The 26,759-nt window shown below is 36.9% G+C and overlaps 1 protein-coding gene across 1 annotated transcript in view; it reads left to right on the top strand.

Annotated features, from left to right (window-relative positions):
• Window positions 1-26,759, top strand: part of ARHGAP21 (Rho GTPase activating protein 21) — a 132,734-nt gene that overhangs the window by 97,365 nt on the left and 8,610 nt on the right. The window contains 12 exon segments of the mRNA XM_032396698.1: window positions 11,636-11,803; window positions 11,944-12,046; window positions 15,152-15,188; window positions 17,957-18,082; window positions 19,251-19,535; window positions 21,495-21,559; window positions 21,640-21,776; window positions 22,625-22,767; window positions 23,556-23,711; window positions 23,817-23,895; window positions 24,556-24,629; window positions 24,707-24,796. Of these exon segments, the coding sequence (XP_032252589.1) occupies window positions 11,636-11,803; window positions 11,944-12,046; window positions 15,152-15,188; window positions 17,957-18,082; window positions 19,251-19,535; window positions 21,495-21,559; window positions 21,640-21,776; window positions 22,625-22,767; window positions 23,556-23,711; window positions 23,817-23,895; window positions 24,556-24,629; window positions 24,707-24,796 (1,463 nt within the window).

The following is a 26,759-nucleotide window of genomic DNA, read 5'->3' as shown; positions in this document are numbered from 1 at the left end:
TTTTCCTTTCTTTTTTTTTTTTTTTTGGATGAAACAAATTTCCACTGTCTGGGGCCAAGGGACCCAGCAAACCAAATGGTACCTAGTTGATGATCCATCTGAATCAAAAGCCAAGTCGAACAGTTTTAATAATTAGTAATCAGCCTTTTATTTAAACAGTGCTTTTGACTTTATTATTTCCTGTTTCTTTGGGCTGAATGAATAGACCTCTTCGTTGTCAAGTTTTACTTTGTCTTAGAGTAAATCTTGGGATAGAGTTGGAAAAATCGCTCAAATTACAAGCTTATGGCCCAGTGCAGAACAGCTGGTATGTTTCCTGAGGCCTGAGATTGCTCCCACACAACCCAGGTGTATTCTCCACAACCGGCCAGTGTGGTGGTTTAAAAATGGGAATCAGATCATGCCGCTCCTCTGACCAGACCCTCTGTTTACTTTCCCCGTTACCCAGAATAGAATCCCAAATTCTGCCGTGGCCTGCGGGGCCCTCCATGAACTTGCCCCCCCCCCACCCCACTGCACCTCTTGAGCCTGTCTCCTGTCTTCCTTGTTTGTGCATCCCGTCTTCAGCCCATCTTTAGCCGCCCTGGCCTGCTTGCACCTGCGGAGCCTGCCAAGCATGCTTCGGGGCCCTGGTACTGCCGGTTCCCAGCCCCAGAACACATTCTGCAGAGAGTCACAAGACTCTCCCTCGTGGCATTTGGGTCTGTGCTCAAGTATTGCCTTATCAAGGTGGCCTTTCCTCACCAGCCTATCTGTAGTAGGTACCCCACACACATGCATGGCACCTGACATTCTCTGTCCCCTTCAGCCACTTTATTTCTCTTCATATCACTTGTTTCCGCTTGACGTGTTTTATATTTTTTATTACACGTTTCTCTGCAGAGCTAAAATATAAGTTGCACGAGAGGCAGGCTTTTAGATCTTTTGTCCACTTCGATAACCTTAATACCTAGAACACTGCCTGGCACTCAGTAAATATTGTTTGAAATGATAGGCTAATGATAATTTTTGAGATGATGGTTAAGTGTATAGCAAAATCAAAAGAAGAGTTCTCATCATAGTTACTATGTAGCTCCAACACATAATCCACTAACAGGATTATCGTATGTGTCCTTAGTTTTGCCTTTATTTAATAATGAGAAGTTTAAGCTGTAGAGGGGTTAAATAACTTCCCTAAAGTGACACAGTTAATAAACAGTAGAGACTGACACTTGGCCCGCTGATTCAGCCTCCTCACAGAGCACAGCTCCGGAGGGCACCATGAATATAGATGCATTGTGAAGATCGCCCCCCGGAGTTGTGGGATGCAGGGGCCTTCTTCTGAGGCCAAGGCCATACTCATCCTCACCCCATTACCCCATGAGTTCATGCAGGATTCTCCATAATTTTATAGTATAGTGTGCTTCTCTTCGAGCAACATTTCAAGGTTTTTCTTTCCTAGAGAAATTTTCTAAATCTACTGAGCTATTGGACTGTCAGGCAACACTATCAGAGTCAGCTTTTGAGAAAGTTCTATGTAACTTATGTTTTTTATAAATATGATATATTCAAGTTGTAAACATTTGTGGGGAATCTCAACCTAAATTGTACTCGTATTTATATCCATACCCTTAAATCCAAGCTCAGAGAGTAGAACTTTGCCATAAATGGAATCTTATACATCATCTAGATATTTTATAGAAAGTAACTGAGGACTAATGATTGTTCTATGATTTTTTTAAACATAAAAGTCCCTACAACTTGTGACTGTATTTGATAAGCCTATGAGATCTTGCCAGAATAATGGCATCATATTTTCTTCCTGCTTAATAAGAACAATATAATCAGATTATATTGGAGTAATAAAAAAAATGTGCTAACTATATCTGTTAATATTTCTTCCTAGTTATCTATCTCTTCTTTGAATAGATCAATAAGTTGATCATTACTAAAGAGAGAACATTAGCTAAAGTATAAAGTAAAAATGTATCTAATTCTATATCCATATAGATTTAGAGAAATGATTAAACTATTTGTTTATTCACTAAAAATAAAAACGCTCACTTCCTAGTTCTGATCAGATTCTACGTTAAGTACTTCTCAGGACAATTTCATATATACCTCCTAAAACCTTCATATATAGCATGTAATTACTGTGGTATGTCAGTTATACCATAACCAGTGGAATAGGGCAGGATAAAAAACTGAAATACAAACACAGAATTTTTTCACTCTGTTTCCATATGTAAATATTGTCCATTGATGTAAGCATTCTTAAAAGTTTCTAGGCCCTCAGGTGGAATAATGCCATGCCTCCTGAGTTACTACAGCATTTTAATGGCTCTTATAAAATTGTATGCCATTTGAAGTAAAGGCATAGGAAAGAATTTTAGTATACTTGCCTTTTTACTCTGAAAAGCTTTTAGCTCTTTGATTAACTAAAATCCTTTACTCTAACCTTGAAGTCCAAAAAATACTTAATTAGACACTGTGTTGTTGAATATGTAAACAACCAGTCAATAGAAGAACTTTTAGATTTCATTAAGTATAAGTTCCATAATTTAATCAATATTGAAATCCTTTTATTATTGAGCTTCAAAGTGTTCTCTGACCCGTAGGTGTTTCTCTTTCCAGTCTATTTTTTAAATTTTGTATATATATATGAAATTTAATTATATATATAACATATATATATATATAAAAGTGGGATAGACATCAGCATTGAAATGGAGTAAAAGAGACTATTTGCAATGTTTCCCAGTGTATTTTCTAGGAACATTAATTCCATTTGATTAAGGAGAAAAAAAAATCAGTGATCAAATAAATTGAGAAATGCTGGGTTTAAATAAATAAGTTTTGTTTGTCTTTACCATGGGACTCTTAGAATTATTAACATGCTACTAGATGTTTTGTAGGTATATTTTCTTTTTCTTTTTTTTAATTTAAATTTTTAAAAAAATTTTATTATGTTAATCACCATACATTACATCATTAGTTTTTGATGTAGTGTTCCATGATTCATTGTTTGCGTATAACACCCAGTGCTCCATGCAGAACGTGCCCTCTTTAATACCCATCACCAGGCTAACCCATCCCCCCACCCCCCTCCCCTCTAGAACCCTCAGTTTGTTTCTCAGAGTCCATAGTCTCTCATGGTTCATCTCCCCCTCCAATTTCCCCGCCTTCATTTTTCCCTTCCTACTATCTTTTTTTTTTTTAACATATAATGTATTATTTGTTTCAGAGGTACAGGTCTGTGATTCATCAGTCTTACACAATTCACAGTGCTCACCATAGCACATACCCTCCCCAGTGCCTATCACCCAGCCCCCCATCCCTCCCACCCCCCACCACGCCAGCAACCCTCAGTTTGTTTCCTGAGATTAAGAATTCCTCATATTAGTGAGATCATATGATACATGTCTTTCTCTGATTGACTTCTCGGAAGTATTTGACCATGAATCCTTTTATTTAGAGGATCTCTGTTTAATATATCATAAAACACACTTCAGAGAATATACTTATGCTATCACATGGAACATTTAAATTAAAAGGAAAGAAATAAGGTTGCTTCTGTATTATCACATTCCAGAATCTTATATTCCATGATTTTAATAATTATTTTTTTGTCATTTGAAAACATTCTAGATTAATGCAGAAAAAAAAAAGAATTAAGTACTTGGCTTTATTCCCAAAACACCAGAGAATGGAGCCAATTCATTTGTTTAGTTATTTATAATACAGAGCAAATGGTATGTCTTACAATTTTCCAGCATTTTGTTACACATTTAATGTCTAATATTTCTTTTGGTTCACAAAGATTTAGAGAAGTGAAGAAAATAAACCATTTTACTTGTTTTTAAATTAGGAATATCAGTCATTGACAGTATTTTGTTTACCCCCCACAGGCAGTTTATAAAGCGTCATAGTAAGCACTGAAAATAAGTTTTTACTTCTTTTACGAGTAAACACAAAACACAAAATGAGTAATGAGTTCATAAGTAATTTGACATTTAGTAGCAGGATTTAAGATGTATTCTACAATGTGAACTTCCTACATTTCTTTATACTACTCTTACAATTACTAATATAAAGAAACTATAGCTGTATCACCCACACTCAGATTTCATTTCAAATTCATTTTCCTCCTTTTTTCTTGCCATATTTCTAATACTCCTTCTTGTTCTCACCCCAAAGTTGGCCCATATGCATGTACTTAGTGTCAGCCTATGTAAAATTGAATTAGATTGGTACAGTCTTATTGGTCCTGCCATTTTAAACCAACTTAGAGGTTTTAAAGTTTGTGAGATTTATACCAGATTACAGTGTCTGAAATTTACCCAACAGCAATGGGAGTGGGTGACTGTCCCCTTATTCCCAGCTTCTCCCTCTGGAGGCTCTAGTCTCCTAATGCCGGCCGTGGTATTATAGGCGGTGCACCGAGGACCCGGCCCCTCTTTTATACTAATACGTATTGAGTGTTTCTACAAAGCAACTGATCTGTAAAGACAAAATTATGCTCCCCATCTTACAGTCTTTTTCATATACCAGCATTCCCGCAAGATGTGACTCTATTGACAGTTAAACTTAGAGACTTTTGCTTCTATTGAGTAATGATGGGGAGTTCATTTTTAAATATAACAACAATGACAAAATCCCCAAACTTTTGTAGTACTTTATAACCTAACAAGTGTTTCATATACCAATCCTCATAACAGCCTGGTAGGGAATTTAGGTCAGGAGTAGATAACCCACTTTATGGATAGGAAAGTTGAGTCGTTTGCTCAGGGTCTCTCAGCAGGTAACTGACAAGAGTTGATTATCTGCTGGCTCTGAATCTCATATTCTTTGGACAATGCCCCAAAAATGTGCTAAAGTTCAAATCCTGGCCTTTTACTCTTTTAAGAAATAATTCTACATTCTTCTTAACTCAGACTTTCCAAGATTGAATGAGCATCTTTTCAATAAATAAATGTATGTGTTCCAAGTTGGTTCACAATACTGTTCATCGTGGAATAATTTTAGATGCCCATTTACCTTCCTTTGGTGATAGCATTAGCTTTTAGCCTAAACTATTTCAAATTTATCTACAGCACACCTTGTAGAATACTGATTAATTTAGGGGGAAAAAATTTAACTTAGCACTATGAAAACTACAGAATTATTTCCCTAAAGTTAGACTTTCTCGATTTTCAGCTAGTTCTTTAATGTTGAAAACAGATCTAATAGTAACTACACTCTCAGCTATATCTGGCAGTTTTTAAGGTAAATCCAAACCTCAAAAGCCCCCTAACAAATCCCTGGTTTAGAAAAACCTAAAGGTATTTTAAATTACTACACAAATGATAATTTTGCACCTTTAGTGGATTTATTATTTCAGGCCTCTTGATTAGAATTGACCCTTCTGATAATCCTCGCCCAGATTCTGTACTTTATAGGTAACGAATTTAATATCCAGGAAAACTAAGTGGTTTTCACATAGTCAAACAAGACAGGACCCCCTGCTCATCTTCCCTATTCCTAATAGTTTGCTTGTTTTCTGCGTGAATATTAATCATTTGAAAGAAAGATTGGTGGAATTGGTGCCTCATGCTTATTGACTGTTTTTAAAGTCACTGTTGAATTTCTTGAAATGAATACTTCCAGCATTTGTCAGCTAGCAAGCGGGGTCCGTTTTCATACCCACGTGCCCCTCCCCCCCAACCCACAAAATCTTAAAACCTTGAGTTAACTCGTCTCATCTCTGGGACTGCAGAAATTCAGCAAAGTAACTGGAACCGTTATCTTTGGTAAATCTAAAAGTAGTGCTCCCACTTGCCCTCTTTAAATGTAGAGCACTTGCTATGCGAATATGGTTAATGCTGTCTTGCCATCAGGCTAACTAGCCCCAGCGCTGACCACGTGACTGCACACATTCCTGCTTCTGGTCCAGTTTCATCTCCTTCCTTCCTAGTCTCTACTGTCACAACAGTTCCTCTTGGATTTACAGCTCCATTCCCTTTACCTCAGCACCAACTGCCAACTGGTTATGGCAAGCAGGCATAGAGCATTCAAAATTCCCTTACTTCCTAATCTTTTTAAAAAAATCATCTCTCTCCTAGGAAGATAGAGCATTGGATTTTTGGTGATGAAAATAACCAAATCTCAAAATGACTTTCACAAAGCCAAATGTTTACCTAAATGCATGTTATGGAGCTGATTAGTAAAGAAGCTTGGTCATAATAAGTCGTATTATGATAATGAGTTGAATTACTATAAAAAATGGGGATGTTTGAACCAGGTGATGGTACCCCTTATCAGTTTATATAAAAGTTAATAGGACCTACTGTTTCCAGAGCTCTGTTTATAACTAATGAAGAGTTTCAGTAAGTAGAGATCTGTCACTTGATGATCAGAGAGAAGTACATGTTAATATATTATTGGCTTATTTTTTAAGCATTCTTTCTAACCATACCTTTTAAATTTAAGGTATGTGGAGTTTCTTGAATGTGTCATCTTTATCAACCCCAAAACTTTTCCACCTGATGTTCAGTAACTGGTATTTCTATTAGTAAGGTTAAGTAAAATTCGCCTAGGTAGTTCAGTTTTTTAGAATGACTTTATTTCATTGTGGTTACATTAGATTAAAAAAAAAAAAAAAAAAAAAAAAAAAAACATGGGGCGCCTGGGTGGCTCAGTTGGTTAAGCGACTGCCTTCGGCTCAGGTCATGATCCTGGAGTCCCTGGATCGAGTCCCGCATCGGGCTCCCTGCTCGGCAGGGAGTCTGCTTCGTCCTCTGACCCTATCCCCTCTCATGTGTTCTCTCTCTCTCATTCTCTCTCTCTCAAATAAATAAATAAAATCTTTAAAAAATAAATAAATAAATAAATAAAAATTAAAAAAAAACAAAACCCTGTGGTATTACAAAGATTAATCAGTTGTTACTTATTAATACATAAGAAAGAGCTTATGCTTGCCTACTGGAAAGAGAATTCAACCTGATATAACTCCTGTCCATCTCCTTTGATTTAAACTGAGTATAAGTATCTCAGAAGACAAGTAAAAAGAAAGGACAGTTTTCCCATTTGAATTTCTTTTTAAGACAAAGAATCCATTAGCATTATTTTATTCTCCTTTTCCTTAAGGACAAGGAAAAATCTCAAAAGATTTTTAAACATGTATTTCTAGGTCATTTGTAGTGAATGTCCCTTCTTGTGGACTTGGAACAGAAGCAGTTTGTTCAATCCATATTTTTAGTAAAAATTATACACACACACTCATGCTATTTTGGAAATATGCCCATTGCGGGGTTTGAACTCATGATCCTGAGATCAAGACCTGAGCTGAGATCAAGAGTCGAACACTCAACTGACTGAGCCACCCAGGCACCCCTCCATATACACTTTTACATTAGCCACCATTTCTTCCAACTTATACAGATTTCCTCCTCCCTTTGCAATGTACAGTTTATAATATTATGCTGTTAACATTCCTTAAATGATAGTGTAATTTGGGGAGGGGTTAGGATTACCTCTTCCTAGCAGAGGTGAAATAAAAAGCAAAGGTACTTCAAGGAACAGACTGTTTAGCCATAGTCTATGCCAAAAATTACAGTAATTTCACCGAGTTTTATAAAATTATTCTCAACTATAATTTTAAAATACAAACTACATTGATGTCATGCTTTCTTTGAGTAATTATTTGAACGGTGAAAAAAATTCGTCATAACCCAGCTCATTTTAGAAGAGGCCTGTTGTGCTCTGTTCTAACCTGCAGCACTGGACAGTAGGTCTCCTGAGGAGTAATGCTTGTTTATGAAGGGGGGGCTAGAAACACACTGTGTTCTACTTTTGTGCTGATTGGAATTCTCTTGGTTACAAATGATACAGAGTTTTTTCTTATTAGCTCATGCTAAAAAGGAATGTTGGCTCACAGTGAAGAAGTTTTGGAGTAGACCTAGTTCTGTGCATGGCTGGATCTGAATACTCAAGTGATTTGGCATCAAGATTGTGTATCTTTTTCTCAGTTTTGCTTTCTTCATTCTCGGATACTTTTTCTCCACATGGTAGAAAAGATGGCCACTGGCAGCTCAGTTTACTGATTTTTATAGTTTTTGTTCCCCAAGGGAAGAGAAGAGAAAGACCATACTTTTTTCAGTATCCATATATGAAATCGGATGGAGAGACTATGACGGGTCCTGACTGGATCAGATTCCTTGCCCTTGGCCAGTCACCGTGGACTCAGTGTGTGAGGGTCCTGTGAGGGGTCAGGCCTGGCGTGCATGCCCATCCACAGAAGGGCGAGCCCTCTGGTGGCCCCACCGAACCCCAAAGATAGAGATGAGCAGCTAGCAGCATACGTTCTCCGCAGTCATCATGCAGAAGATGAAGAGGAACAAAGAGGATAAGAACATCATGAGATGAAAATATCTGCCAGGTTATGAGATGAAAAACAGCTGTCTGGTTTTACTTGGTTTCATTGTGTTATTTCATTAGTAGGTTTTCACAAGGTTTTTGGTGGGTTTTTTTTCCCACATTTTTATTAGGTTTCCATGATTTGTCTTTTCATGTATTTTGCTCCTCTTCTGTTATGATTTTAGTTGTTCCTATTTATAAGAGCTCTCAATATGTATTAGGGCTTCCATTTTTTTCTTTGTTGTTTGAAAAGTAATTCTAAGAGTTATACATAAAGTTTCACAATATGCTTAATTGATTTTCTACCTGTCTATATTTTTCTTTTTTTTTTTTTTTAAGATTTATTTATTTATTTGAGGGAAAGAGAGAGAGTGGGGGGGAGGGATAGAGGGAGAAGGAGAGAGAATTCCAAGCAGACTCCACGCTGAGCAGAGTCCAATGCAGGGCTCGATCCCAGGACCCTGAGATCATGACCTGAGCCAAAACCAAGAGTCAGACGCTTAACTGACTACACCAGGTGCCCCTATTTTTCTTGATTTGTGAAATCTTAGAGATGTTCTGTTAGAATTTTAGTTGAAAGAGATAACAGTGAAAATTTTTTATTCAGATATGAATCATCAGCTTAAACATAATAAGTTGTATTCTCCCTTTGGAAAAAATCCAAATTGAAATATGGAGTGTGTATTTTCTTTGAGAATTAGTTCTTTATCTATTTTTGGAAAACAGTATTTTCCAAAAATAAAATAAAAATTTGGGGTGCTTAGGCCTGATTTTTTTTACAGATTAAGAAACAGTGATCACTTTGAATTTGAGTATATAACAATTTCAGTGTCCTCTCCACCTTTTCTTTATTGTCAAGAGCTATGGGGCTTTTAGTGACTAAAGTAAATTAAGGCCTCAAATGTTCAGTCATCCTTTTGATTATGTAGTTCAGTTTACCATGAGGGATTATGCCACTTGATAATAGCAAGTCTGCAGCCTTGATAGTTCATAAATGTGTTCTGCATGCATAACTTAACATCTTTATGTTGTTTGTGACATGCCTCAGACAAAGATGATTGGTAATTTTCATCTGGCAGAGTATTTAAGTTTGATTATTAAAAATATAGAAATTCGTTGAAAATCTGACAGCACACTGGTTTTCTCTTTGGACAACTAGATAGTACACATTTTCTTACAGTGGAAAATGAGATAAGCCTGAATTATTCTTGTTTGTACATAATCTACATATTAGTAATAATGAAAGCATATGTTAAAATTAGGGTTTTAAAATTCCTACTAATACTACAACAACAATGGTATTTTTAAGACAATAGAAAAGTTCTCACATTTTTATAGGGAATGAAGAATTGGTTTTATTAAAATTGTCTTGAAAGATTTCTCCCACGGCATCTCCTAGGCACTATTTGACACAAGTATTACCCACCACTGTTGCAAATGTTTTCTCTACGGAAATTTCTTCCTGCTGTTAATACTCTCAGTACTACATACGCCAGATGATTTCTAAAGAATACAGTATTTTCCCATTCATAACCGTGCATCTGAATTCATAACAGATTGGTGGCCCAAGCAGACCCCAGAAGACCCAACTTACTTCATACACATGTATCATTTGAAAAAGTTGGTTAATTTGTGGTAATTTACATCATAATGACAGTTTTAAAGAATATTATAATCTTTAATAAAATTAAATTTTTATCCTTATTCAGTTGATTTAAAATTAGTTATCTTCTTTTGAAAAAAGGAGTAATGCATGCTCACTAACAGGATATTTAATTGTCATGTACTTAGTAAACTTGATTCATAGAGAAATTTTAAAAATGTTTTCTAGTACTAAAATATAAAGAGCTGCTTTTAAAAACTTTGTAAAAGCATAAAATAAGCTTAAAATAAAATTTACAGATTTTAGCTATAAATGTTATAACTTTGTATCATTATTAGTCATCTTGATGAAAATGCTAACCATTAAAATGATAGAGCATTCTTAGAATTTGGTCAAAATTAAAATAGTTTAATCTTTTAAATCAAGAAATCAAAAGCCTGTTTCATCATTATAGTATATTCTTTATAAAGGGTTTTGTTATGATTTTCTAAGACTTAGGGCATTTGATTTTAGGGAATATAGTTCTGGCATTCTATTAAATTACACTCTCCTGGCCTAGAATATTAGAATTTAAACCATTGATGTTTTTATAAGAGTAAGAATTTTGAACAGAGCTATTACTCACCAGTTTGGAAAACATATATAATTTATACTTCTAGGCAAAAATTCTGGTATCAGACTCTCTGGGTCCACATGCTGTCCCTATGGCTTGGGAACTTTACACAAGTTACTTAACCTGTCTGTTTTGGCTTCTCCATCTGTAAAATAGTACTTACTTTATAGGATTTCTTAGGAATTAAATGAAAAATATATTTAAAGTATTTAGAACAGTGCTGGTACCTACTAAGCTCTGTACATATGTTAGCTAGTGTTATTACGTATGCATGCATATGGCATTTCTGCTCTTGACAGATTGTGACAGACTTTTGAGAAGCTTAAAATTCATAACATCTAAAACGTCTATATTTCTACAGGGGTACCAGGGCATCTGCTCAAGGGGGCAAGTGGGGATTTCTCCTCTGGGCGAGGGCTGACATTTGCTTGGGGAAGAGGTCACGTATTCCAAACTACCAGTGGTTGTCTCAGTCCATTTGGGCCACTGAATACCGCAGACCGGGTGGCTTAAACAATAGCCATTTATTTCTCCCAGTCACCTTGCTTAGCTTCCTGAAATGAAGACATTTACAATTGGGAAAGTAACTCTTTTAGGGTGATTATTGTTCTGCTTTTATAGGTTTAGGTTCTGAATACCTGTAACTTTGGTATCTTGATTATCTGTTAGTGAAGTTATTAATTGTTGGTAGAAGAAGCAACTTATTTAATTTCTTGGACCACATTCTCAGAATTATTTGGAATTTACTAGAGTAATAACTGTGTAAGATTTTTAACAGACAAGTATGTTATTTATTGGTGCTTTAGTGGCTAAGTGTTAAAATCTCTATCTTTTTTTTAAACAATGAATATTGATTATTAATAATTAGGTCATTTAGCATTCTGATTTGTTTTTCTTTTTCTTTTTCTTAATTTTTTTTTTTTTTTTAAGTAAGCTATAAACCCAGTGTGGGGCTTGAACTCACGACCCCGAGATCAAGAGTCACGTGCTCCACCGAGTGAGCCACCAGGCGCACCACCAATATTTATTTTCATTTTATTTTCTAGATGAACCAACGAGCCCCAGCATTGATCATGACCTTGCACACATCCCCGCTTCTGCTGTCATCTCAGCCTCCACCCCCCAGGCACCCCAGGCACCTTCCATTGCAATGGTCCCACCCAGCCTCACCACGTCGGCTCCTTTAATTCGCCGCCAGCTCTCCCATGACCAGGGTACGTTTCAGTGAGTGGCTGTGCAAACCATCTCTCTCTCAGTTTTCCACTTAGAACGCTGTGACACACTGGGATCTCCTCCCTATGAAAACGATCTGGAAATCACTTGCAAAGGTCTACATGTTGGCTTTTAATTACAGAATCTGTCGGACCTCCCAGCCTGGATGCCCAGCCCAGCTCAAAGACCGAAAGATCAAAATCTTATGATGAGGGTCTCGATGATTACCGGGAAGATGGGAAATTGTAAGTCTCGAGCATATCATTTTATTTATTTATTTATTTATTTATTTATTTATTTTTAAAGATTTTATTTATTTATTTGACAGAGAGAGACACAGCGAGAGAGGGAGCACAAGCAGGGGGAGTGGGAGAGGGAGAAGCAGGCTTCTCGCCGAGCAGGGAGCCCGATGTGGGGCTCGATCCCAGCACCCTGGCATCATGACCTGAGCCGAAGGCAGACGCTTAACGACTGAGTCACCCCGGCGCCGCTCGAGCATATCACTTTAAATATTGGGTGCTCAGCATGACTTTGACATATAAATACTGAATTTTAATGATTTCTTTTATACTTTTAACTTTATATTAGAAATGCAAATAAAAAATAAAGTTGTTATTCCATAATATATTCAGGTGAATTTTTAAAATTAATATTTAAAAATCAGTAAACATAATGCAAAAAATATTTGTATTAAGCAATGACTGCTACTGGAGGCTTCTGGTCACCCAGGTCTCTTCTCAAACATAACTATGTTACTGTTTTCTAGCTATTCTCTGCATAAAATCACGTGTACACATTTATGTAGGCTTATATGTGGGTGTACGTATTCTAATTATTTTTATAAACAAATGATAGATGCTGTGCACACTGATCATGGAGATCATCCAGTGTGTGTATTCCTGGCTCAGCTTTTTCATGCTTGTTTCATTTTCCGCTGAATAGTTTACCAAAATATATCTGTCATTCCATAGTCTATAAGTAGACATTTAGGTTGATTGAATCTTAGGCACTGCAAACAGTACTTCAGTGACTATATTTGTATATAGTCCATTTAGTATATGAGTGAGTGTGGTTGGAAGAAAGATTGTTACATCAAGGGGGTGTGTATTTTTTATATTAATACACATTGTCAGCCACTCTCCATAAAGCTTATACCAAATCACATTCCCACCAACAGTGCACAGAAGTCTCTGCCCCTCACCGGCCCAGCATGTTATTTAACATTTGACTTTTTGTAAATCTAATGGTATCACGTTGTGGGGATTTTCTTTTTTTTGAAAATTTCTTATTAATTGAATATCGTTTCATATATATTTAAGAGATATTTATATTTTCCTGTGAACTGCTTATTCATATCTTCTGCCCATCTCCCTACTGCTCTTCCTTACTGACTTCTGGGGGCTCTTTATATAAAGGAAACTAGCTCTTTTCTGAGATAAGTGTTGCAAGTCTTTTCCCAATTCAGTTTAAACTGTGCAAAAATGTTAAACTTTTTCTTTGCAGGTAAATTTAGGATATTTTTTTAAACGGCCTCAGATTTTGAGTCATATTGAAAAAGTCTTTCCTCCAGAATTACAACAAAAGTCTTCTGTGTTTCCCTCTCAATGTTATGTTTTTCTTTGTCTTTTTTGTCTGTGTGTGTTTATAACTTTGATTCATCTGGAGTTTATTTTATTCCAATTAGTGAGATAAAGGGCCAGCTTTGTATTTTCCAATGTCTCTCAGTTGTCCCCAAAGCATCTATTGAATGTTACATTTTTCCCACTGATATTTCATCTTTATTGTATACTAAATTATTAAATATATTTAGTTTTATTTTTAGCCTCCATTCTGTTCAGTTGATTTATCTGTCTACTCACGTACACCAGATTCTGTTCATTGTAGTGGTTTTATAATGTTTTTATCATCAATGGGACCATTCTCTCATTACTTTATGTTTTTTCTAAATTCTCTTGGCTATTTCTGTTTATTTTACTACTTGAACTTTTTAAAGTCAGTTTTCTAGTTCTTAAATTTTTATGGCTAGTGTTAGTGACGCAGTGTTTTAATTTATACAATTAAGGAACATTGCCATTTTATGATTTTGAACCTTCAGAGAACGATTTGTCTTTTTTTATCAGTATTTTGGTATAGATTCTCTGAAGCTTCCATTCAATGATTATTTATATTCCAATAATAGCAGTTCTTCCTGGACCAGCTACATGGGGGAAGTGTGTGTGGGGTGTGTCCATGGCAGTGGTCCAGACTAGCAGGAATTGTTCTGATGATGCAGAGTTGAATTTGTGAGCTCTTTTAGCCTTTACTTCTTCCTCACTAAAAAGATACCATAACTGCCGCATTTCAGAGTCTCCTTCACCCTGCACCAACTGCACATGCTTCTTGCAAAGATGACAGGACTGTGTGTTTCCTCCTTCGTTTTCATACTCCCTGATAGACGTGGTGGTGAGTGAGGCTCCTGTCACCAGCTCCAGCACCCTGTTTCCCACTGCTCCAAACAGGGGAAGATTTTGATCTTCAGAGGGCAGTGCACTGCAGTTTTGTCTAGAGATATGCAACCAGTGGTGTCCCCTCTTCCTGTATCCATCCTTTCCTTCACCGCATTTAACCACCCATCCTCATGTACGTGCACCCATTGCTGGTCAGCGTTACAGGTGTCTCCTGATAGTGCTGGAGATGGAGTTTGCATATCTGTTTCTGGCTGTCTTGTTTGGGGTGGTTTGAAGGGGGAGGGCAGTGCCATATTCAGTCTCATCTTGCAATCCTAAATTCCTTAAACTGAATTTTGAATTAAAAAAATAAATCTTTGTCCCCTACAGTTAAATTGTTTTGAATAGTTAAAGCGAACCTATCTTCAGAAGCTCTAAGCCTTTTCAGTGGCAGCAGCTGGTCTCATACCAAAGCATCCTGAGTGTGGTTGGCAGGAGGAGTGGTGGGCCCAGACTGGCCCTCACTACGCTCTCCCTACAGCATTATCCATCGTTATTAACATTGTGGGAGCCCTTTAATAGAGCATTGCAACTATGGTTAACTAATAATTTATTCTAAAGCTCCATGTTTAGCCTGAGTAGTTTTTTCTTTCATCTAAAAGGAAGGATAAAATCTCACACTTCGTGCAGAGACAGTTTAAATTTACCGGATCCACTAAGGAAGCTTCGATCGTGGAATCAAAACTTTAAGTACTTATACAGTTAGTTGCTTTTCTCATTTGCATGGCACAGTGAACATTTAACATGGTAATGGTGAAATGTCAGCTTATCATTGACAGGTTACTTGTAATGTTCAAATTGTTTTTACTTCTTTAAGGTGTGTTATACACTTATTGCAAATACTTACATACTTCTTTCCAACAGGTCCTTCAAGCATGTCTCTAGCCTGAAAGGAATCAAGGTTGGTATTCAATATTTTTTAAGTATCAGCAAATGATAAATGTTTCTATTTACCTTAGATTATTACTTTGGCTCATTATAGGGAATTATTTCTATTATCGTATATTCTGTCAATTTTTAGGTGCATTTGGAAAATAGTGTTCTTTTTTTTTTTTTTTCTTTTTAAAGATTTTATTTATTTATTTGAGAGAGAGAGAATGAGAGACAGAGAGCACGAGCGGGAAGAGGGTCAGAGGGAGAAGCAGACCCCCCGCTGAGCAGGGAGCCCGATGCGGGACTCAATCCCGGGACTCCAGGATCATGACCTGAGCTGAAGGCAGTCGCTTAACCAACTGAGCCACCCAGGCGCCCAATAGTGTTCTTTTCTAATTTCTAAACATATTCATCAAGTATATAATACTTAACACACATTAATGCTGATTTTTCTCACTTCATCAGTCTATGGCCAAAAATCTGACTACCCAGCAATCCTGTACTTGTTGTATGCTTGTTTTCTCTCCTCAAAATTATTATTTCAGGCCTCCCCTCCACCTTTCTCCATGCAGTCCACCCCTGTCCTCTCCCATCGAGTCCTCCCTCATACTTCATTGAAAACACACACCAAAGGCTGTTAGATAGGAATTTCCTTGTTTTACATTCTCCAAAAATGTCAGCCATCTTCATTTGTGCCCACAGTTTCTCCCCTCCTTACTCTTAGCATAAGTGTCTGTACTTGGAACATGGTCCTGTAAAAATCCTACATCCACATTTCTTTGATTCTATCACTTCACTTTTTCAAGACCCATCTCCCCTCTGCAAAATCGCTCTTGCCAGCGGCTCATTCACCATCCCAGAAGCACATTCCACTATGTACTATCTATTTTTTAAAAACCTCTCTTGAATCTACATCCCCCTCTATTTCCTACGCCTGTTTTCTCTTCCACTTTTCACAGCAAAACTCCTTGAAAAAATTGTCTATAGTGTCCACTTCCTCACATCCCGTCTTTCTCAACCCACACACACCAGAATGACACTGCTCACACCAAGGTGACCAGGGACGTTCAGGTTCCAAAACTAATGGTTATCTTCGATTTTTCACTTCTTTGACCTTTCAGTAGTCTCCAACACAATTTCCCGTTCCCTTCCTAAAACATTTTCTTCTGCTGGTTTCCATTTCTGCCTCTGCCTAATATTTAAAATGGTGGAATGTCTATAACTGGTTTTGACCCTCTTTCTTCTCTATCTACCGTCATTGCCAACATGATCTTAACCAGGGGTCTCCCAACGTTTACACTGCTAGCATTGGCCTCTTCCCCAAGCTGCAGCTCATGTAGGCTGATGTCTTTATGTGGGTGTTTAATAAGCAATCACGGTAATGGCCAAAGAGATCTGGATTGCCCCCAGACATCTTTGTCCACCAGTTTTCCCCATCTCACTAAATTCACTTCACCCAGGTGTTCAAGCCCCAGATCTGGGCATTAGCCTTGTGGCTTCTTTTCCCCCCACTCCGTCATATCAAGTATTATCCACTCTACTTTCAGGACACACCCTGAAGCTCTACATTCCTCCCTGTCTTCACTTAAGTTAACTTTAGTCCAGGCCACCATCAAGCCTCACCTGGATTCCTGCAGTAACACCTCTTCTCACATTGGAGAATCCATTCTCCAGGTGGCAAGCAGAGTGACCTTTTTTTTTTTTTAAGATTTTATTTATTTGAGAGAGAGAGAGACAGCAAGAGAGGGAACACAAGCAGGGGGAGTGGGAGAGGGAGAAGCAGGCTTCTCGCCGAGCGGGGAGCCCGATGCGGGGCTCGACCCCAGGACCCTGAGATCATGACCTGAGCCGAAGGCAGATGCTTAACCCACTGAACCACCCAGGCGCTCGCAGAGTGACCTTTGAACTGGGACCAGATAATGTTACTCCTCTGATTCATCACCTAATCGCATCCCATCACACTTCCTACTGTGTCCTGAAAGACCCTAAACAATCTATTCATTAGCTGTTTCTCTCACACTGAACAGTGAACATTTAAAATGATAATGGGTAAGGGGCACCTGGGTGGCTCAGTCGGTTAAGCATCTGACTTCGGCTCAGGTCATGATCTCAGGGTCCTGGGATTGAGCCCCATGTTGGGCTCCCTGCTCAGTGGGGAGTCTGCTTCTCCCTCTCCCTCTGTCTCCGCCCCCCACCCCGCTCATGCTCTTTCCCTCTCAAATAAAATCTTTAAAAAAATGAATAAAATAAAATGATAATGGTAAACATACTTAATTCATTAGCTATACATTCTCCCTGAACTTTTCTTTTTCCTGACCTTTCACAGATGGCCCCTTTTAAAATTTTTCCTCCACATTTCATCTTAAATATTCTCCCACAGCACCCCCAACTTCTAGCCACGACTCAGTCATTTGTTAACTGCATCTCCTTGTTCCTTTCCCAAATGGTACTAATCAGTCTGATCATTTTCTTGTCTTTTTTATTCCGATTTGTCTTTTCTCACTAAAATATGAGCTCTTGAAAGCAGAAAATTATACTATTTCTGTTATTTTTTAATGATTAAAAATTCCGGGAGACAACTTTTAAAAAATGATGGTAGTCAACTCACTTTAAAAAAAAATAAATAAATAAGACCAGAAATTTTTCTACTGTAATTGATAAAGGTAGTATTTTTTCGAAAATAACCCTTCATTTGGAACATTAAAGGTGTTTTTTTCAGCAAAGCAATTTCAAAGTGCAAATGTTGATAAAGGAAAAAGCTGGTGTTTTACTATATTTTCTTGGTCTTTTCTGTAGATCACAGACAGCCAGAAGTCGTCAGAAGACTCTGGGTCCAGGAAAGATTCTTCCTCAGAGGTTTTCAGCGATGCTGCCAAGGAAGGGTGGCTCCATTTCCGACCACTTATCACTGACAAGGGCAAGGTAGTGCGTTTTCTCAGCTGCTGCGGGTGTATGAAATGCAGCCCCACAAAATAGCACATACGGTCTGTACAGATAAAATGGCATATTACCCAGAAGAGAAAACGGAAAATATCACTTCTAAATAGCTTTTTCTACACAAAGGAAAAATTATTTTTTAAAAAAATTGTAATCACTGATACAATTTTATATTTTTTAGTCCTGTGTATTCAACTGTAAATGGAATATACAGTCTTATATTTTGCCGACAAAAAAGAGAAATCAAGGTATTTAAGAAGGAACTCAGCTTTTTTTCTTAAATAGTTTCTTAGCCATAGATTTTCACAGAGTCTTCCTTTAGGAGTGGCAGTTCTTCATATTAATAATTAAAAAAATTTTTTTTATTTTAATAATTTAAAATTTTTAATTTAGCTTTTCCCAGTTTTTTCATTTAAATTGCCTTTATAATTTCCTCCTTTCACTTTATTTTATAAATACTGGGTTATATAAATGAGTATCACAATATTTATATGCTTCATTAAGTAGATTTCAATACAATAAAAACTTTGCCATAAAATTTCTTAAAATATTTGGGCAGATTATTTATAAAAAAATTTTAATACTGTCAAAAGAGTTTAATTTTTAAGAAAACCCACCTTGCATATGGATATTGTTGCTTGATCATATAAAGTTGATCAATTTTGTTAGTTTCATTCATTACTCATACCTGTTTTTGGGGATCTCCTTATGTAGTTGTTTGTCATTTGCATGATCTGGGACTTGTCTTAAGCCTTACTCTCACTCAGAAGATTTTTCAGACAGATTTTGTTCTTATTTTCTATTCTATTAGCATTTTTATGTATTTTATAAATTTTGCTACTCTTCTTTTACCTTACTTGATTCAGTTTATCTTAACTACTTTGCTCATGAACAATACATTTTTTTTCCCCCAACCAGATTAAAGTTGAGATTTCACCATCCTTGATTTTGATAAGAATACCTTGCCTAGCTTGGTTTATGCTCCAGTGTTTGTCATTCCTCTCCTAACAAACGTATATGATCGTGAAGCAGACACCCACTATATCCACTGGGTGTACACGTGTGTGTGTTAACAGTGTTGCTTGATGTGTTTATCATGTCACCAAGAATTAGACAAACATCAAGTATCCCTGAACTGTTTCGTGTTTTCCAGCGAGTTGGTGGAAGTATTCGGCCGTGGAAACAGATGTACGTTGTGCTTCGGGGCCATTCGCTTTACTTGTACAAAGACAAAAGAGAACAGATGACTCCATCTGAAGAAGAGCAGCCCATCAGCGTCAATGCGTGCTTAATAGACATCTCTTACAGTGAGACCAAGAGGAAAAATGTGTTTCGACTTACCACATCAGACTGTGAATGCCTATTTCAGGCTGAAGACAGAGACGACATGCTAGCATGGATCAAGACCATCCAGGAGAGCAGCAACCTCAACGAGGAGGTGTGTGCTCAAAATGCTGTTGATAAAACCAGATTCTTTCATCACTTTTTTCTTAGGAAGACTCAAAGAATCTGATACATTTGAAAAAAATTAAAATATGCTCTTTTCACTTGAAAAATTGATCAAAAGGAAAACTCAGGTGTACCTCTTTTATATTATTTTCACTTACTTGAAAATCACCATTACTGAACTACGAAAATAGATAATTCATATATTTTGCCTATTTTCTCAGAAGCAGGATCAGGAAATCTTAGGTACTAGTCCTGGTCATTGCCTTTATGATTAAATCATTCCAGAACTGGTTCCTTATCTCAAAGACAGGATTATTGTGGGGCTTAAGTTATAGTGAAAATACTTATCAAAACAAATTACCGTGTCAATGCAAAGACATAACAGATATGAGGATTTTCCTTCATGGAGATACTCAGTTGAGAATATAATAGAACGGGCTGTAGTACAGTCATTGGCTTCTAAGAAAACTCGCATTGTCAGAAATCATATGAAAAGCCAGTTTTTCTTTTTAATAGGGAATGTTTAGGGACTTGAGAGTTTCTGGCTCACAGCCATCAAGGTATTTTTTTACAACAGGAATTTCATTGATAATGTAGTATTTCTAGTGTAATTATAAACTTGACAGAGCAAATTCGGCAGTGATTAAGTCTAGCTTTTGCTCAAGAGTATCTTTTCATATCATTAACACAGTTTTTCTTACATGTTGTTCTCACTTTTTGTGCTCATTGTTATGACAAAAAAAGTGCACAACATTCTTTTCCCCTAACTCACAAGACACAGGGACGCCCCTATTAACTGTAAGTTTATGCAGAGTATGTTCTCTAATATAGTCATTTCCAATTATGTCCAATTCAAATTATGAAAACTTAGGTCACAGGAAAAATGACTGTGCCTTTTTCTCTGATAGTTTACACCCTACCATGTTTGTGGTTAAAAAATTAACACCAGATCCGTGTCAATACAATCTTTGTTCTATAACCAGCACTGTAAAGAGGGCATCAGAGCTGAATTTCTTCAAAGTAAACAGGGAAAGTAAGAATATTTTACATGAATAAGTCTCAGCAACCATATGAATGTGTCCTAGTATTGTCATCACCATTTTGCAAACAAGGACAGTGGCAAAGAGAGGTTATGTAATTTCCATAAGGTCACACAGCTGGTAAGTGTCAGGGCTGGGATTTAAACCCGGGCCTACGATCTCACCCTAGATATTAATCTCTCACCTGGTAAGTAGGAAGAGTATTTGAACTCGAAATTGTTTAACTCCAAAGCCTGTATTTGTAAATTTTATTGTTCATTATAATCAAAATGAAACAAACAAAAAAAGTTGAGGATACATGTCAGTGTATAATTAGAACTGGTAGAAAAAAAATCATCAGTTCATGGTGAAATCCGAGTTTACCATATAGCATTATAGAAGTTAATCTCTTGAGGTTGAAAAGCCCAGTTTTGAGCTTTTTCTCTTCTGATAATCTAAGTGCCACTTCTGATACTAAATGACCCTCTGTCTCACTACTCCTATAAATTCATCATTAACAGATTTTGACAGTATTTTTCCATCTTTTATCCAACTGTATTATTTTGAAATGCTGATCATTCTTTCTGGGATTAGAGAAAAAAACTGCCCCGCTGCTTCCCAGTCGTTTATAAAAAATGTCACATCAGGAAGTTTGAGCACCTGCTGCTTGCTGGTACTATTCTAGGGATTGTAGGGGTACAAAAAATAAACAGAAAGCTCTTTTGGCAGTGGTGGGGGGGCACTTGGATCATTTCCTGCACAGTGATACTGCATGGTGATGGGGAACAGAGATTTTAAAACATACCCACTGAGAGTATAGGAACTGTCCTGGCTAAGCAGCGCAGTACAGTAGAGAGCCTCAAAAAAGCAGGGATCCCGATTTATGTTTCAAGCTGACTTTGTATTCTTACCTCCTGTTTCTTCTGTAGGACACTGGAGTGACTAACAGGGATCTAATCAGCCGAAGAATAAAAGAATATAACAGTCTGATGAGGTGAGAATCCCACCACGCCTACAAGTTAATTCTGGATGTAAAACACACAGTTGTTAAGAAATGTTCATTTCTTTCAGCAGCAAAGCAGAACAGTTGCCAAAAACACCTCGCCAGAGTCTCAGCATTCGGCAGACTCTGCTTGGTGCTAAATCAGAGCCAAAGACCCAAAGTCCACACTCTCCCAAGGAAGAGTCAGAGAGGAAACTTCTCAGTAAAGGTACTGATGTTAGTGTTCCTGGATAAATTTAACAAAGATGATGGGTTAAAGTTGGGATTTTAAAGGTATTTCATGGGGCACCTGGGTGGCCCAATTGGTTAGGCATCCGATTCGATTTTGGCTCAGGCCATGATCTCAGGGTCATGAGATGGGGCCCTGTGTCGGGCTCCATGCTGAGCATGGAGCCTGCTTAAGATGCTCTCTCCCTCCTTCTCCCTCTGCTGCTCCCCACTCTGTGTCTCCCCCCCACCCTCTCTCTTGCCCTCTGTAAAAAAAATTTAAAAAAAGAAAGAAAGAAAGAAGAAAGAAAGTATTCCATGTTTTTCTGTACCGTTTCTGCTGACCTCAGCCCATTGTGAGCTAGCTCAGAGGTCACCTTGGGCCCGGTCTAGGCTAATGGGGCTTTCCCTTAAGATGAGTCTTTGTCTTATAATAAAGATGAAGTGAAGGAGAATATACATCTACATAAAAGACACTACAGATTTAATGCAGAGGATCGAGGCACTGTTATTTTGAGGTAAAACCATCATGTTTCCTTTTGCTAAAATCTCACTATTAAGATGTCACGTTGATCCTATTTTCTTGACTGTTTTAAAGAAAACCATGGTACAGATTGTAAAAGGGTAGAAAAGCATAACTGATTCCCATTAAATTATATGGGAGGTTAAAAGGAATGCTATATTAGGAAGAGAATATAATACAGTATTTTGATAAATATAGGACCTATCATTTATAGTATAGGACTCTGATGTATATCAATCTCGATAAAGGGCTTTTAAAGTCGTGATTTAAACATGCTTGTTTCCATTTTCTTCTTCTGTCTTTTTTTTTTGCATAACAATCAAAAGATGATACCAGTCCCCCAAAAGACAAAGGCACATGGAGAAAAGGCATTCCAAGTATTATGAGAAAGACATTTGAAAAAAAGCCCACTGCTACAGGAACGTTCGGTGTCAGACTGGATGACTGCCCACCAGCACATACCAATCGGGTAGGAGACCCCAGCCGCCCGGACTCCCCTCTGGTCATTAGTTCAGTTGTAGGCATTATAGGACCTGAGTACACAGCCCCTCAGATGACACAGAGTATCGTTAATCTGCTGAGTATCTTCCTCTTCATAGCCCACCCAGCTTCCCTAAGCATTGCTGACCCGTAAGGGTGTGTTGAATAATTTTATCTATAATGCTCTTTTTCTAACATATTGACTCTGAAATAGAGTAATGATTCATCCATTAGGAATGTATCTGAAATGCTAAGAGTTCATTTTCAAATCATGTGTGTTTCTGCTTTTAGCACCTTAAAAGAAGGATGAGAACAAGAACCTGATTAAGAAAGTGTAATAAATGTAAATGTGCATGTGTGCACGTGCGCGTGCGTGCGTGTGTGTGTATAGCGTCCATGTTAGGATTCGTGTCATGAGTTGCTTGATGTTATTCTCTCCCACTCTTCTCTTTTGGACTTTATTTCCCTTTATTCACCTGTGCTGTTCCCACATTCTCATTCAGACTTGCCTCGTTTCCTCTTCGACGTTCGTCTCCCTGGGGACCCTTCTCTCTCTCTCTTGACCTATTCTCCTCCTGCTGTCCCAGATCTCTCTTGCTGCTTCTAATCTATTCCTGGTTCTGCAATGTCTATATTCTGCATTTTCTCTCTATCAAATAGCAGCAATGTATGTATTTTCTCTTGGATGGAAAGGGCCTCTTAGCTGCGATATACATCTACTAACAAATATAAACATTTGTGCTGCATTAAATAAAATATTTATTTCTTGTTTTGCAGTATATTCCATTAATAGTTGACATATGTTGCAAATTAGTTGAAGAAAGAGGTCTTGAGTATACAGGTATTTATAGAGTTCCTGGAAATAACGCAGCCATTTCAAGTATGCAAGAAGAACTCAATAAGGGGATGGCTGATATTGACATACAAGATGATGTAAGTGTGTTTATTTCTATTCAAATACCTGATTGGTGGGGGTTTTTTTTTCCCCTTTGGTGGTATTGACTACAAAAATGCCATGTTTCTATTCTGTACACCTAGAAATGGCGAGATTTGAATGTGATAAGCAGTTTACTAAAATCCTTCTTCAGAAAACTCCCTGAACCTCTTTTCACAAATGGTGAGTGAACTCCCACAAAAGATACCAGTTGAAACAGTTTAAAATTACATTGTTGGAAAGCCATAAAATATTAATATTTTGTCAAAGAATGCAGGAGATTTTGTTTAGTTGTTACTTCTCTATAAAGCATAATTATGGCTATTTTTTGGTCATTCAGATTTTTTTTCCCTCCAAATAAATTTCAATGAAAAATAAGAATTTATAAAATTATTTAGGTTCAGTAAAATATAAGTTATCCTGTTCATCCATGTTTGCTTGTCAAGTTAAAAATATAGTATTATTCTCTGTCAAAAGTCTTCAGGCATAATAAAGTACAGTTAGTAGAAAAACATTTTTTCAGTCAAGCCAAATATTTAACTTATATAAGACACTGTTCTTGATGTTGTGGTTGGGGGACAAAAGAGAGTGGAGACTATAAATATAGGATGGTACTCTCAGAGAACTCACATTTTAGGGAATTTTATTTGATGATAAGGCTTGGAGGGTCATTAAAAATGATAGCTGTTTTGGAGACTTACATTTCAAAGGCCATTTGGGGTCATCACTACATTTAAGTTTTTGTATTGGGTTTTGAAGTCAAAACTTAAAGGAAATCTCGATCACAACTCACCTAAGCAATTTAAGATAAACTTGTTTTATTCTTCTTATTGTTGTTGTCAGATAAATATGCCGACTTTATTGAGGCCAATCGTAAAGAAGATCCTCTAGACCGTCTGAAAACATTAAAAAGACTAGTAGGTATTATTTTATATTTTTGGAGGTGCAACTGAAATTCAGCCTCTAAATCCGTAATGAAAATAATATGTTTCAGATTCACGATTTGCCCGAACATCATTATGAAACTCTGAAGTTCCTTTCTGCTCATCTGAAGACAGTGGCAGAAAATTCAGAAAAAAATAAGGTGTGTAAAGTACATATTGAAGAGGTGTGCTTTCAGGGGCTTTCGTTTGAAAGATACGTGTTGTTGCTTCATGTCAGTTAAAATCACGGTTATAATTCAACAAAAGCTCTAAAATACACCCTGTTGGCCAATAAGCCCCTCTAAAGATCACTCTTAATAGCAAAAGATCCCAAATTATCAATTGCCACCATTTTTAAAAGACATTTCCTTTTACATTTATCCAGCAAGAAAAATGAAAAGTAAAAAATTTTACTTTTATTTTTCATCTGTACATTTGCGATACTTTTGCACAATACAACAATCAAAATGTACCAAACAGTATACAGGGAAAACTGACAGACATTTTCTTTTTTGTTTTTCAGTTTTAAGCAGATAAGATCTTCTTGTTTGTTTAATAGCATCACATCACCTTAGTCAAACACACCAAAATTTGTTATCCATTAATATTATCTACTACTCAGTTCATGTTCAGTTTTTCCTGATTGATTTCAAGATATGTCTTTTCATCCATGTTTGTTTAAATCAGTGTCTAAATGTCCACACAGTGTGTTTGGTTGATATGTTGTAATCTTAACTTTATATCATTTTTATCCATCATTGATGATTGTTGCCTAAACCTGTGATATCTTTAGAGGTTGCAAAACAGTGATTTTCTAAATCTCAGGCATTACTTAAAAATATAGAAACAAAGTCATTTTGGTTTCTGGAGAAGAAAAAAAACAGTCACACAAGCTCAGGAACACTGCTGTCACCTTTTCCTAAGGGTCATGCCTGCTGAAGGTTGAACAAAATGCATTCATTCGGCTCAGTTTAGTGTCTGTCATGTTCCAGAAGACAGTTGCTCATAGCTGTAGTAAGGCTAGAGTATGAGAACGGGATCAGCCCCTATTACCTGCAGATTGAGAAGTTTACAAGCAATGTTATAATATCCTTTAGATTCTCAATTTCCTCAACAGTGATAGGGCATAAAAGGAAAAAAAGAGAGTGAGAGAAAGAAAGGAAAAAAAAAACCCTATATCAATTAATTGTACTGTTTCCAGAAGTTCATACAGTAGGATCCAAAAAATTCTCAATATAATTATAGCTGAAATATTTTCTAATTATTTCAGCATTTCCCAAAGCGCATTACATCATTCATCACTTTTGCTGGATGTTAGCAGTACAGGGGACATAGCGTCTGATGGTCTAATTAGTTTAGAAAACGGTGAATCAAACAACATGTAACAGGTTTCTTTACTGGAGAATTTTTTTCGTGGCTTTACAATATTAACTAACACTGTGACTCTTGAGGAGGTGGCTAAGGGCATTTCATTTCCCTGACCTATTTGACTACACTTGTGGAACGTCTTTCAAAAAATACAGAATTTGCCTTAAGTAATTAATGAATAAATAAAACGGTGCACTATTTATTAGTTTTATGTAGGAGCCAGCTAAAAACTCGGTTATACCCACATAATAAATACGACTGTATACACATAAATAATAATGTGTGTGATCATTAGTCTACAAACTTAAATAAAATCATAGTAGACAAGAACCTAGTAAAAATTTTGCATAAGAACTTTGAGATGGACTTGATTTTGTGAGCCACTTTTACCAGTACAGATGTAGAAATAAGATGACATCTTCCAAAGGGAGAAAAAGAAACATGCCTGTGTGCCCAGTTCAAGTCAGCCCTTCCTGCAGTCACATTTTCTTTCCACTAGGTCAACTTTCTGTGAAAATACAATGACTTTGATCACAATTTCTCCTTATATCTCTGTCGTATGATGCTTATTTTGTAGGGTAATGATTCATGTATTACAATAGTTAACACACTAGATTGCTTCAGAATGGGAGATCTGTGCATTTTCCACTTTGCACCATACCTAAAATGTGTGTGTGCACATGTGTGAGCATGTGCATGGCTCTCCCAAAATAGTATAGTAGTGTGGTTCCCTAAACCAGTTTGACTTTTTGAGTT

Source organism: Phoca vitulina, unplaced genomic scaffold (genome assembly GCF_004348235.1).
Source record: "Phoca vitulina isolate PV1807 unplaced genomic scaffold, GSC_HSeal_1.0 scaffold93, whole genome shotgun sequence".
Lineage (NCBI taxonomy): Eukaryota > Metazoa > Chordata > Mammalia > Carnivora > Phocidae > Phoca > Phoca vitulina.
This window is presented reverse-complemented; position numbering and strand designations above follow the sequence as displayed.